Below are 13,655 nucleotides of genomic sequence, written 5' to 3'. Positions count from 1 at the left end.
TGTAAACACCCTAGGGTCCGGAAGGGGTCAGTGTTTACTAGATCCACCCAACACTAGACCCAGCAAGGAACAGTCCACGTAGACATTCTAGAGAGGCACTGACTGAACAGTGTCGCTTACAGATGAAAGTTAGGTCACTTGTTAACACAAGAGACACACTGCATCAGAATCTCTGGCGCTTGAGTCCAAGCTTATACACGCTGAAAATCAATTTTAGATTCAATTTTAGTAGATCCTATTTAAGATACACTGTCTTAGTAGGTAAAGGAGAAGTTTCTTCTTCTGAAAGAAAAAAAAAAAAAAAGATGATGCCTCTTGTGGTTACTGGAATGAGAAACCTTGGTTTATGGAGCACTTGCTGCATGCCAGGCATTATGGTAGGTTTTGAGAGGACTCAAGACTCATGTGGTTCCTTTCCCTAGCAGCTTATATTTAGAGCAGTTTCTATTTAGTGAGTAGATTCCAATTCCTTTGTTGCAAAATGTTGTCAACATTTCTTATTTTACTCAACAAAACAAAAAGCTGTGAATTGCCTATTTTCAATATGCTGTTGATTCATTCAAGAAATATTTATTTGTTATACTCATCTACATGCTGGGTATTCTACTGGAATAAAGAAAGCATATTCTGTTTCCTTTAGGAACTTAAAACATTGCAAGTTTCAAGGGCAGTACCATTTACAGCATCTATGCTGCATTTAGCTATATCCAGCATACCAACAAAGCATAGATAGTTAATGGTACTGGGAAATGATATCAAAATTTCCAAATTTTTATGCCAAGAGAACATAATACTATGTTGTAAAAGAGAGAGAGGGCTGGGTGCAGTGGCTCAAGCCTGTAATCCCAGCGTTTTGGGAGGCCAAGGCAGGCAGATCACTTGAGGTCAGGAGTTCGAGACCAGCCTGGCCAACATGGTGAAACCCTGTCTCTACTAAAAATACAAAAAAATTTAGCTGGGCGTGGTGGCGAGTGCCTGTAGTTCCAGCTGCTGGGGAGGCTGAGGTACAAGAATCACTTGAACCCAGGAGGCAGAGGTTGCAGTGAGCCGAGATTGCGCCACTGCACTCCAGCCTGGGTGACAGAGTGAGACTCTGTCTCAAAAAAAAAAGAGAGAGAGAGAGAAGAACAGAGCCTCCTTGAATGAAAGTCCGCCATACACAGTCCTGCAGTTGACAGGATTAAATTATCCCTTCTCAGGGTAGGTGTTGCTTCCACTCTAGCAGTAGTGTCTTCCTGCTACTAACAATTGTCTATCCTGGGTATCTAGAAAGTTAAATAGTATCTAGTTCATATTTATTTTTAAAAGAAAAGGTGTCTCAGAACATGAATAGAGTAAGCTTGACTATCATTGTCTTTTATAATAATTTTCTTAACAGAAATTTTAGTTCTGAATCAAATAAATCCCAGACAAAACAACACAAGTGAAAAAATGTAATCCCACCCTCAGAATCCTGTTAGCATTAAAGGAATAAAACTAAAAAATTGTTCCATTTTAGAGATATAAAGATGGTTTTGCACCAAATGATATGTTCTGCTATGTAAACTTCACCCTTTAATCTGCCAGTTTGGGGCTTTCATGTAACAAGGGAGCGGTAACGATCTGATACTTTTCTTTCTCCTTCTCCTTGAGGTGTGAGAAGCATGAACAGTACGGACATTCAGTGGTCAGCCATCCTGAGCTGGGGATATGCTGATAATATTTTAAGGTTGAAGAGTAAACAAAGTGAGCCTCCAGTAAACTTCATTCAAAGTTCACAACAGTACCAGGTAAACATTTTTATTTTTATTTATTTATTTTTTTTGGAGACAGAGTCTTGCTCTGTCGCCCAGGCTGGAGTGCAGTGGCGTATCTCGGCTCACTGCAAACTCCACCTCCTGGGTTCACGCCATTCTCCTGCCTCAGCCTCCCGGGTAGTTGAGCCTACAGGCACGCGCCACCATGCCCAGCTGATTTTTTGTATATTTTTAGTAGAGTCGGGGTTTCACTTTATTAGCCAGGATGGTCTCGATCTCCTGACCTCATCATCTGCCCACCTTGGCCTCCCAAAGTGTTGGGATTACAGCTGTGAGCCACTGTGCCTGGTCAACATTTTTTTTTTTTTTTTTTTAAAATTTTAGACAGAGTGTTGCTCTGTTGCCCAGGCTAGAGTGCAATAGCACAATCTCAGCTGACTGCAACTTCTGCCTCCCAGGCTCAAATGATCCTCCTCCCTCAACTTCCCAAGTAGCTGGGACTACAGGTGTGTGCCACCAAGCCTGGATTATGTTTATATTATCTGTGGAGATAGGGTTTCTCCATATTGCCCAGGCTGGCCTCAAACTCCTGGGCTCAAATGATTCACCCGCCTTGGCCTCCCAAAGTGCTGGGATTACAGGTGTGAGCCACTGTGCCTGGCTTTTGTAAATGTTTTTGTGGAATCTTTATAATAGTTAAATACAATGCATAAAAATGAGTCAGACTGGCCGGGCACAGTGGCTCACGCCTGTAATCCCAGCACTTTGGGAGGCCGAGGTGGGCAGATCACCTGAGGTCAGGAGTTCAAGACCAGCCTGGCCAACATGGGGAAACCCCTTCTCTACTAAAAATACAAAAAAAAAAATTAGCCAGGCGTGGTGGCGCATTCCTGTAATCCCAGCTACTCGGGAGGCTGAGGCAGGAGAATCGCTTGAACCCAGGAGGCAGAGGTTGCAGTGAGCCAAGATCACGCCATAGCATTCCAGTCTGGGCAACAAGAGCGAGACTCCGTCTCAAAAAAAAAAAAAAACAAAACACTGATAGCAGCTAGCTTGGTTGGTTGGTTGGTTGGTTGGTTGGTTGGTTGGTTGGTTTTGAGATGAAGTCTCACTCCATCACCCAGGCTGGAGTGCAGTGGTGTGATCTGCGCTCACTTTAACCTCTGCCTCCCAGATTCAAGCGATTCTCTTGCCTCAGCCTCCCAAGTAGCTGGGACTACAGGCATGTGCCACCACGCTTGGCTAATTTTTGTATTTTTAGTAGGGATGGGGTTTCACCACATCAGCCAGGTTGGTCTCAAACTCCTGATCTCAGGTTAATCTCCCGCCTCAGCCTCCCAAAGTGCTGGGATTACATGCATGAGCCACTGTGCCCAGCCAAGCAGCCAGTTTTTAATATCCTGCAACTTGTCCAGCCAAGAAGCTGATGTTAAGCTGGGCGTGGTGGCTCACACCTGTAATCCTAGCGCTTTGGGAGGCCAAGGCGGGCAGATCATCTGAGGTCAGGAGTTTGAGACCAGCCTGGCCAATATGGTGAAACCCCATCTCTACTAAAAAATACAAAAATTAGCCATGCGTGGTGGTGGACACCTGTAAATCCCAGCTACTCGGGAGGCTGGGGCAGTCGCTTGAACCTGGGAGGCACAGGTTGCAATGAGCTGAGATCGTGCCATAGCATTCCAGCCTCGGCAACAAGAGCAAAACTCCGTCTCAAAAAAAAAAAAAGAGAGAAGCTGATGTTTATAGTACTTACAGACTTCCTAACTACCACTATTTGTGTCCCCCAAATTTGTTTTCTACCCATTTTCTCATTGAGAGAGTATAATCATAATCTCCTACTCAATATCAGTAAAGGGCATAGTGTTTGAACCAAATCAGCATTGCCTTCTTCTCAGTGTTCACTCACCTTTGTCATTAAGTCATTTTCTGTAACCGTAGTGCCATCTTTTATACCTGATTTTTCCTAAATGGACTGGATATTCAGGCATCATGATCACTGGGCCTGTAGCCCTGTGATCTTTGTTAGTGTCCCAGCTTTGTTATATACTAACTACAGCCTTTGACTAGTAACTTAACCTCTCCAAACTTGAGTTTCTTTCCTCCTCATTACAACCAAGATAATAGTACTCATACTACTTTCTCAGAAAGCTGCTGTAAAGTGTTTCCAGTGTTTGTGAAAGAAACTTGTAAACTGTAGAATACCGTGTAAATATACAGTACTGCTGCTGAACTGTTACTGACTCTTAATTGTATGGACAGCCTTCTTTTTTGACTCTCTTTCCATGGGAAGTTCTCTTACCATCCTCTGATTTCCATTACCTACATAACACCTGCTGCCTTATCATCTGTCCTAAAATGTATCCCATTCCCTGAGCTCTTTAGAAATGGAGGAAGCTACTTAGGGGAATTTTTAGCAGTGAAAGCAAGAGGAGCAGTGACTTGTTTGCATAACCCTCAATATCCCTGACCAAAATATCACCACCATTTGTTTATAGCTTACCAGGAAACTGACGGAAGTAAGAATAAAGAGACAGTGAAAAACAACTTTACTAGGAACTTTAATAAGATTTTTTTTTTTTTTTTTTTAGTTTTGAAACATATCAGGCTGCATTAATCAGAGCCTTTTTATGCAGATAGAAATATATATATGCAAACACAAACAAGTTATAACCATAAATCATGGCAAAGCTGGTAATAAAACTAAATTGGAAATGAATCTACAAAATAAATGAAAACACAAAAACGTATTATAGAATCAGTATGTCCCTTACTGCACCCTTTTTGGGATTATTGTAAATTAGGAAAAACAGAAATATGTACAGTGGGAGTTAGATATACAATACATTCTACCTGTCAAAATACACTGACATAAATTTGTGAGCAGATTTATTGCTGTCATCAATAATCTGGATTTACAAACATCTTGACTTTCCAATGAAAAGTGAAGAAAAATAAATGAAATCATCATCAGTATTAACTGAATGTTTTCAATGCAATGTTAAAGATACAAGCTTTCAATCAAATTCTTTCCACCTTTAATTACTAGGCATTCCTTCTATTTAAGAGTTGGGTACTGTTACATTAGATTGATGTGTTGGGAAGAGAGGACAAAGATAGACATAACTTTGAAGAAGCTTTCCAATTCACTAATATATTTTCACCAGTGCAAAGACAAGCATTTAGTCAAATTGTTTTTGCCAAGTAAATTGACTATTAGTTTAGCAGATCCAAAGCTTGAATAAAGTTGTTTAAAATTCTTTTTATTTTTTTCTAGCTTTATTGGAATATAATTGACAAATGAAATTGTATATATTTAAGGTATACAGTGTGATGTTTTAATATATGTATACATACATTGTGAAATGATTACTACAGTCAGGCTAATTAACACATCCATCACCTCACATAGTTAGCATTTTTATGTGTGTGATGAGAATATTTAAGATCCACTATCTTAGCAAATTTCAAGAATACAACACAGGGTGGGGGTCAGCTGGTGTGGAAAAGAGGACCTGTCAGGCCACACAGAAAATTAACTCAAACCTGAATGGTGCCTCTGTGGTTAGGACTGAGGGATTTTGTACCAAAGGCATTATCCCATCTTTTACATTCACATTTATCTATCTTTCTTCTCCTGCTTAACAATCTTTAGAACTATTAGAAGCAATCCCTCTATTTATATGTACCCTGTTTCCCCACCAAAGGCATAAAATGAGGAAAATAAAAGCAAAAAGCAAATAAATGTGTGAAGTACACACACATTCACACTCAAGCTTGGATTTAATCAATCCTGAATCATTGTGTTAAATTTATCTAAATATATATACATATATACACATATATCTACACACAGGCGCGTATACACATTCTAATATATTTTAATTGGGAAACAACATTTCGACATTTGGCTCAAAGTTACAGAATATTATTATATCTGACATGTTTCTAACTGTTTCAAGAAATGTTTACCTAACATTTTTGAGATTAAAAAAAAATAGTTGTCAGAAAAGTAGAAGTATTTTTCATTCTTTTAAAACATGATAATCTTTGATTCGTCCTTTTTCAAAGGTTACTAGTTGTGCTTGGGTGCCTGACAGTTGCCAGCTGTTTACTGGAAGCAAATGCGGTGTCGTCACAGCCTACACAAACAGATTTACAAGCAGCACGGTAGGTTCTGGGCTTTCTGTATGGGTAGTATGGGACTTTGTCAATGAAGGGAAGAAAACCTTTATGAAGTATAATTCATTTTGCATAAGATTAACTTAAAATGTTTATACCTTAATCTTCTCCCTACATTAGGTCTTAAAAATCTTTAGGGTTTATTAGAATCATGAAAAATCTTGAAAACAATTGTAGTAGTTCTATTTTTTTTCAGAGACAGTATTTTGAGTTATGATCTGTTTTGTATTTAGGCTTTTAAATGACATTTGGTGCTTACCTGTATTTGCGATATCAACCTGAATGCTTAGGAGTATACTGTAAGAGTCTATCAGTTTGAAAGCTTAGAAACCCTAATGTCCAACATTCCCATACCCTCTGAGTAAACTAAATGACAGCAAAATCTAAGTAGTCTGTCTGGATTTGTACCACTTACTGGAAGAAATTTTATTATTTTTTAGCCATTCACTGAACTCCCAGGATTTTAGAGTTGAATCATAAAACAGGGAAGAAAATAAGACAGATTATGCAATGCTTCTTTTAATTTACTGTTTTGGGGTGATTGTTTTGTTTTGTTTTTGTTTGTTTTTTGAGACAGAGTCTCCCTCTGTTGCCTAAGCTGGAATGCAATGGCACAATCTTGGCTCACTGCAACCTCTGCCTCCCAGGTTCAATCAATTCTCGTGTCTCAGCCTCCCAAGTAGCTAGGACTACAGGCATGCGCCACCACGCCCGGCCAATTTTTGTAATTTTAGTAGAGTTGGTGGGGTTTTGCCATGTTGGCCAGGCTGGTCTTGAACTCCTGGCTTCAAGTGATCCTCCCACCTCAGCCTCCCAAAGTGGTGGGATTATAGGCATGAGCCATCATGCCCAGCCTGTTTTTGTTTCTTCAATCTGCCTGTGGTGCAGTTGAGGATATGTGGCAAGTTTAGGTTGATAACTCAGTAATCATCATTCTGATCCAGAATTTTCACTGTGCATTTTTTCCCATTATAATTTTCTTTATAGTATTAAATCTCTTCTACTGGGTGAAACCTGTATTTCTAGCATAGGGTGACTCCCAGGTTCTTCCTTTTCTTTCTTTCTTTTTTTTTTTTTGAGACAGAGTCTTACTCTGTCGCCCAGGCCTGAGTGCAATAGTGTGATCTCGGCTCACTGCAACCTCTGCCTCCCGGGTTCAAGCGATTCTCCTGCCTCAGCCTCCAGAGTAGTTGGGATTGCAGGTGCCCACCACCACACCTGGCTTATTTTTGTATTTTTAGTAGAGACGGGGTTTCACCATGTTGGTCAGACTGATCTCGAGCTCCTGACCTCAGGTGATCCACCCACCTCGGCCTCCCAAAGTGCTGAGATTACAAATGTGAGCCACCATGCCCAGCCAGGTTCTTACCTTTTTTTCCAAGCTTATTCCCTTTTGAACTCTTGTTAAGTTTCTTTGCATGGTCCCTGAGGTATAAATGTGACCATATTTTGTTTCTGTCTGTTAGTCTAAGGAGCCATTAAAATGGTTTAAGCAGGAGTTATATGATCCAATCAGCATTTTAGGGAGACCACTGTAGAGCCTGCAAGGGGAAGCACTTCCAAGGGCATGAGACTGGGAGCCAGGACACCAGCGAGAAGGCCACTGCAGTGATCCAGGCAGAAAGCAAAGAAGGGCAGGTTTAGGAGCCAGAACAGTGGAGTGTGTGCTCTGAGAAAGGCTCACACCCAGGATAAAGGACCACAGAAGAAGGACATCCAGACATCAGGGAGCCTGATAAGTTACACTTGAGCTGGATCCTAAAGGATCAATCTACTATAAGTGAAGGAAAGAGGAAAGAACATTTCAGGCAGAGGAAATAGTTTACACAAGACCTGGAATCAAAGACTTGGGTTTTTGGGGGGTGGCAAATACTTTTCTGTGTAGTTTAGAGTGTAATGTGTTGGGGAAGAATGACAGAAGCAGGGCAGGAAAAGATTGAGGCCAGTGATGAGGTTTTTATGTGTCATGATAAAAAGAATGCTAAAGAATATAAGCAGGGTGTGGTGGCTCACACCTGTGGCCCTAGCACTTTGGGAGGCCAAGACAAGAAGATTGCTTGAGCCCAGAAATTTGAGACCAGCCTGGACAACATAGCAAGATCTTGTCTCTACCAAAAAACAAAAATAAAAAAATTGGTCAGGCATGGTGATACGCGCCTGTGGTCCCAGCTACAAGGGAGGCTGAGGTGGGAATATCACTTGAGCCCAGAAGGTCGAGATCACAGCAGTAAGCCGTGATCACACCACCGCACTCCAGCCTGGGCGGCAGAGAGAGACCTGACAAATTGTTTTTTAAAAAGGATATAAGCAGAGAATATAAGTGTCATAACTTTTTGAATGTCTCCTTTTATCACCTTTTGATTCCCAAAGGCTTAAAATGAATGTTAATTTTATAACATCTGTAATAATCATGCTGCCGTTGCCTTTGATCTTCTGAGCTCCCCTTTCTGACTTTCTCCCACAAATCTAAACCCTGCTTCTAGGGCAGTTGTCTGCTTGTGCACTTGGATCATTTTGCATCATGACATGGACACCTTTTTTTAAAACTGGCTTTATCTTTTGCTTTTTATTTCCTTTTGCTTTCGCCAACACTTTGAACAGCCTTGTTCTTAGTTTTCCCTACTTCTCCATTTTTAATTGTACGCTAACACAGTGTGCAGTACGGGTTTTAGAAAAGAGGTTAAGCTGTCACTATAGGAGTATTTGTGCACAGGATAGCTTTGAGGAAGCAGATCAAGAGCATAGCTATTACAATTTAAAAACTGCAAGACATATACTTCTTTTAGTTTTGAGGTCATGACACACTTGTGAAGGTTTATGTTGCTTAGCTTTCCTCAGTTGTATATTTGCCTTAAAGCAGATTTTTCAGCTAATTTTTATAGGATTTTTTCCACCTATTAGGTAATCAAATCATGAGATTAATAGTTACTATTAAACAGTGCCAAAAAATCTAACTTAGTAGTGTAGTTTTATCAGTTTGTTTTGAGGGGAAATTACTTGGGTATTTGTAGGCATTGTTGTTGCTTTTTCCCAGGGATCATGTTGCTATTCTGGCATCTCTAAGGTTGTGATTCTGACCCTGAGCCTGTGAGATTAGCAGGAGACACCTCATGTTCACTGGTTTCTGTTCTTCAGCTTTCCTGACCCACTGAATGCCATGGTTTTAAAAGTGTTCCTGTCCTCCTTTGGATTGTCTTCCACACAAACAAAAGATGGCCCCCCACAACCCAGTGCCACATGGGATGTGGCCAAATCCTTGTCTGAAAATACTTTTAAGGGGATCTTATGAAATACTTTCCTTAGCTAGTAAGCATATCTAACTTTGAGCACCATAAGTTTCTGTTGGAGCACCCAAGATAAAGTCTTCTAAAATGCATTCTAGGTAATGATGAATTAGTTGACTTGTGATATGGGATTGTTACCTATAAGCCATTTAAATGTTAGAGGAGAATATCTTCTAAATGTGATCACTGATAACATTTAAATGTTAGAGAAGAATATCTTCTAAATGTGATCACACTGATCACAACAAATAGTTGCTGTCGGGTTATTCTGTCACTAAGTAACGTGGCCGTGTCATCTTCATATAAGTGAACACCTATATATCTGTTCTCTAACTTGAGGGTGGTAGAAGAATATGTATGCAGCTTATACAAGGTAGTATTACTTTGTTCAAGAACAATATTTAAAAGAAGGCGCCAGCACAAGAGACCTGCTCTACTCACCGGAAGTTATTTTCTGACCCGTCAGTGAATTGTCTAGTAATATTAGCCTTTGCAATCATTTCAAAGTGCAGAGTTTATTAAACAATTATCAAATACTACTATTAGGAGCCCTGTGTTGTGTTTACCCATAACTGTTACTCATTTTACAGAGTAAAAGGTGGAGAATAGGTCAATAAATCTGTACTCTCTGTTTCTTCTGACATATTTTTTACAATAATGAATGGGATTGGTTATGGTCAGTAGGAGAATGGCCTAAAACTTTAGGAAAATATTGGCCCAAGGAGACCAGACTTGTAACTTATCAAGTAGAACCTTAGCCTCACTTTAGTTTTAATGTCAAAGTAACTCACTAATCTGTACTCAGTGAATTGGAGATAGTTGTTCTGTTTAAAATTGGGACACTGGAGAAAAACAAAGTATGTGTGGAAAAAATAAAACAGAACTTCTAGAAATGACATAAAAATAATAGTTAATATTTACTGAGTGCTTACTTTGTATTAGGCATTGTTCTAAACTCTTGACATATTCTGATGTATTAATTTTGGGCTCAAGTATCTTTATTTTTCTCTATATTCTTTCATCTGATTACATTTCTATGGTTTTAACTATTGGCCCTAAGCATAAAACAGATGTGAGGATGATCTTATTCTAAGTGCTGTGCATTGTATTCCAGCCCCAGGTTGTCTGGTACTTTCCTTTCTCATCTCCCACCTGGCTCGTGGCCTCTCCTGCATCAGTGGTGCCTGCTGTGGGCTTCCTGAGGCTGCACAGCATGCTTCTCACTGCTTGTCTGCCACATGCTTCTCTGGGGCTTCCTTTCTGTGTGCACCAGCAGCCTGCTGAGCTAAGGCACCTTCCCTTTCCTTGTTGCTCTTCTCTTTCTCCACTTTCCTCTTGGGCATACAGGGTCTTGCCCTGTCGCCCATGCTAGAGTACAGTGGCACCATCACGGCTTACTGCAGCCTCAACCTCCCAGGCTCAAGTGATCCTCCTACCTCAGCCCCATCCCCAACCCCCCACCAGTAACTGGGGCTACAGGCACACACCACCATGCCCTACTACTTTTTAATTTTTTTTCTAGAGACGGGTTCCCACTATGCTGCCCAAGCTGTTCTCGAGCTCCAGGGCTCACCAATCCTCCTGCCTCAGCCTCCCAAAGTGCTGAGATTACAGATGTGAGCTACACATTAAATCTTCGCAATAACCCTTTGATGTAGGTTTTGTCATTATCTCCATTTTTACGTGAGACCACTGAAACATACAGTTAATCCTTCTTGTAACCTGCCCAAGGTGTCACAGCCAATTCATTGGAACAGCTAGTTAAGCAGCAGATTACAGAATTAATGAACTGAAAAAAATTACACAGAATATAAAATAGAAAGATAAAGAAAAAAATGAGGAAAGAGGGGGTATGAGGGCTAGAATGAGAGCATGCAAATGTGGTGAGTAGTTATAGGATGAGAGAATGGGAGAAAGGCCCAGTGTGAAGAGATGATGACTGAGATTTTCCCACAATTAAAACTTGAATTTTGGGTTAAAGAATCACAGCAATTCTTCGCAGAAGAAATAGAAACGAGTCAAACCTCTCTCCTTCAGGTGTCCCCCTGACCATTGCCCCAGCTCAGCCCTTTGCATCCTGCCCGGGTCCCTATGTTGACCTTCTCACTGATGTCCTGGCCCCCAGTCTCATGTCCCTGGAAGTTGAGTCTCCTTGCAGGCTCTGTGATGGCCTTCCTAAAATGCCTACTGCATCACATTACTTCTGCCCCAGACACTTCAGTGACTGTTTATTACTTGGAGGATAAAATGTAGGTTGCTAGGCATCACACACCAGGCTCCGTGATGTGACCCCTCTCTGCCTTACTGCCCCCTCTACTTCACCACCCCATTTCTTCCTGCTCCCTACCTACCCTGCTCCCAGTAACATTGGCAGTGCCACTTTCTCTCATATCTCCTTTCCCTCACACATGCTGTCTTCTTAGCCCAGAGTGCCCTTTGACAGCCATTTTTCTTTGAGTAAATTCTGCCAGTTCTTCAAAACTTCAGTTCATAGGCCGTCTCCCAGGGAATCCTGCTTTCACTCCCTGTCCCCAGTCTGAGGAAGCGACTTATCTGTGGGTCCCCGGAGTTCTCTGTGAAAATCATCTTTGGTAGCCCTCACTCCTTACTGCCATGGAGCTCCCGGAGGGGAACCACATGTGCATCCCCAGCTCCTGGTTTAGTGACAGGCACACAGTAAGGGATACTCAGCAATGTTTGTTGAATGAATAAATGTATGGGTTGCATTCCACATTACCCCCCTCTCTCTCTGTAATATGAAAATCACTTGTAGGCCGGGCACGGTGGCTCACGCCTATAATCCCAGCACTTTGGGAGGCTGAGGCGGGCGGATTGCCTGAGGTCAGGAGTTCTGTACCAGCCTGCCCAACATGGGGGAACCTCTTCTCTACTAAAAATACAAAAATTAGCCGGGCATGGTGGCAGGTGCCTGTAATCCCAGCTACTTGGGAAGCTGAGGCAGGAGAATCACTTGAACCCGGGAAGTGGAGGTTGCAGTGGGCCAAGATTACGCCACTGTGCTCCAGCCTGGATGACAAGAGCGAGACTTCGTCTCAAAAAAAAAAAAAAAAAAAAAAAGAAAATCATTTGTTTGTCCTTATTTAAAATATTTGTAGGCCAGTCAAGTGGTTCATGCCTGTAATCCCAGCACAGCACTTTGGGAGGCCTTCCCAGGTGGGCGGACCACTTGAAGCCAAGAGTTTTGAGACCAGCCTAGGCAGCATAGCAAGACCCCATCTCCACAAAAAAAAATTAAAAAGTAGTTGGGCATGGTAGTGCACGTCTATAGTCCTTTTATTCAGGTGGCTGAGATGGGAGGATCACTTAAGCCCAGGAGTCTGAGGCTACAGTGAGCTATAATCACACCTCTACACTACAGCCTGGATGACAGAGTGAGACCCTGTCTCAAAAAGCAAAAACAAATAAACAAAATTATGATCATGGCCAATGGCCAACAAGAGATTTCCTGTTTCTTAAAAAAGTTGTTCAGAATAATCCTCCCCTGAAACAATGAAGATGGGATAAAATATATATACAAAAATATATCTTTATAAAATATATTCATGTTTTCATATAACCTATAAGTATATATTTTAATATAATGTAAATATATACTAATAAAATATATTTTTATTCAGTCTTAGTTTGTGTATGTGTGTGTGTATATGTGTGTGTGTGTGTGTGTGTGTGTGTATATATATATATGGCCTTAAAAGCATTGAAGATCTGACAAGCTAGTAAGAAACTACCAAGCCAGAGAGGTAAATAAGCAGGAAGGAACTTTAGCCCTGAGGACACTGTCAATCCTGAAACACTGACACTGTCCTTGGACAGCCTCTGTGGAAGAAATGGAAAACAGAATCCAGGAACTAAGCAAGCTGGGGAGTGCCAAGAGAGTGCGCCTCCAAAAGGCTGGTCCCTAACAGGCTGTGCTCTCAGAATGAAAATGAGTTGCATGGGAGAACCCTTGCATGGAGTTATATCCTGGGCTGGAATTCCCTGGGTTGTCTAGGATCCTCAGAGACTTCACTTTGCATTAAGGTGGCCCCAGGCTGGTGTGGTGGTCGTGTCATCTGGCAGAAACAAGGAAGTTACTTGCATTCTTGGGCATATCCCAGTGGCTCTGCAAACTCCTGGCTGTGGAGAGGGTCACAATCCAAGAGCTGGAATGGCTCTAAAGGGAAGGCCCGAGGGTCCAGGACATAAAAGGAATCATAAAAGGTACAAAATGTAGGATAGTAGTGACTTCTGACAAGAGAGAAGAAATAGGATATAGAACAGTACAAAATTATATGTACAATGTTTAATGCTTTATTTAAAAAATAAATTGATAATATGAAATGTTAAGATTTGTTAAACTGGGTAGTTAGTATATAGGTCTTTATTATACTTATTCTTTCTACTTTTCTATAATTTTGAAGGGGAAATATTGAAATGCTTTATGATAACACATAGT

At 41.1% G+C, this 13,655-nt stretch overlaps 1 protein-coding gene across 1 annotated transcript in view; it reads left to right on the top strand.

The window, feature by feature from the left end:
• Nucleotides 1-13,655, top strand: part of LYST (lysosomal trafficking regulator) — a 198,057-nt gene that overhangs the window by 168,125 nt on the left and 16,277 nt on the right. The window contains exons 47-48 of the mRNA XM_050770460.1: nt 1,633-1,769; nt 5,805-5,903. Of these exons, the coding sequence (XP_050626417.1) occupies nt 1,633-1,769; nt 5,805-5,903 (236 nt within the window). The remainder of the gene's footprint in view (nt 1-1,632; nt 1,770-5,804; nt 5,904-13,655) is intronic.

Source organism: Macaca thibetana, chromosome 1, assembly GCF_024542745.1.
Source record: "Macaca thibetana thibetana isolate TM-01 chromosome 1, ASM2454274v1, whole genome shotgun sequence".
NCBI classification, from domain to species: domain Eukaryota; kingdom Metazoa; phylum Chordata; class Mammalia; order Primates; family Cercopithecidae; genus Macaca; species Macaca thibetana.
The sequence above is the reverse complement of the archived record's forward strand: the minus strand, read 5'-3'. Positions and strand labels throughout refer to the sequence as shown.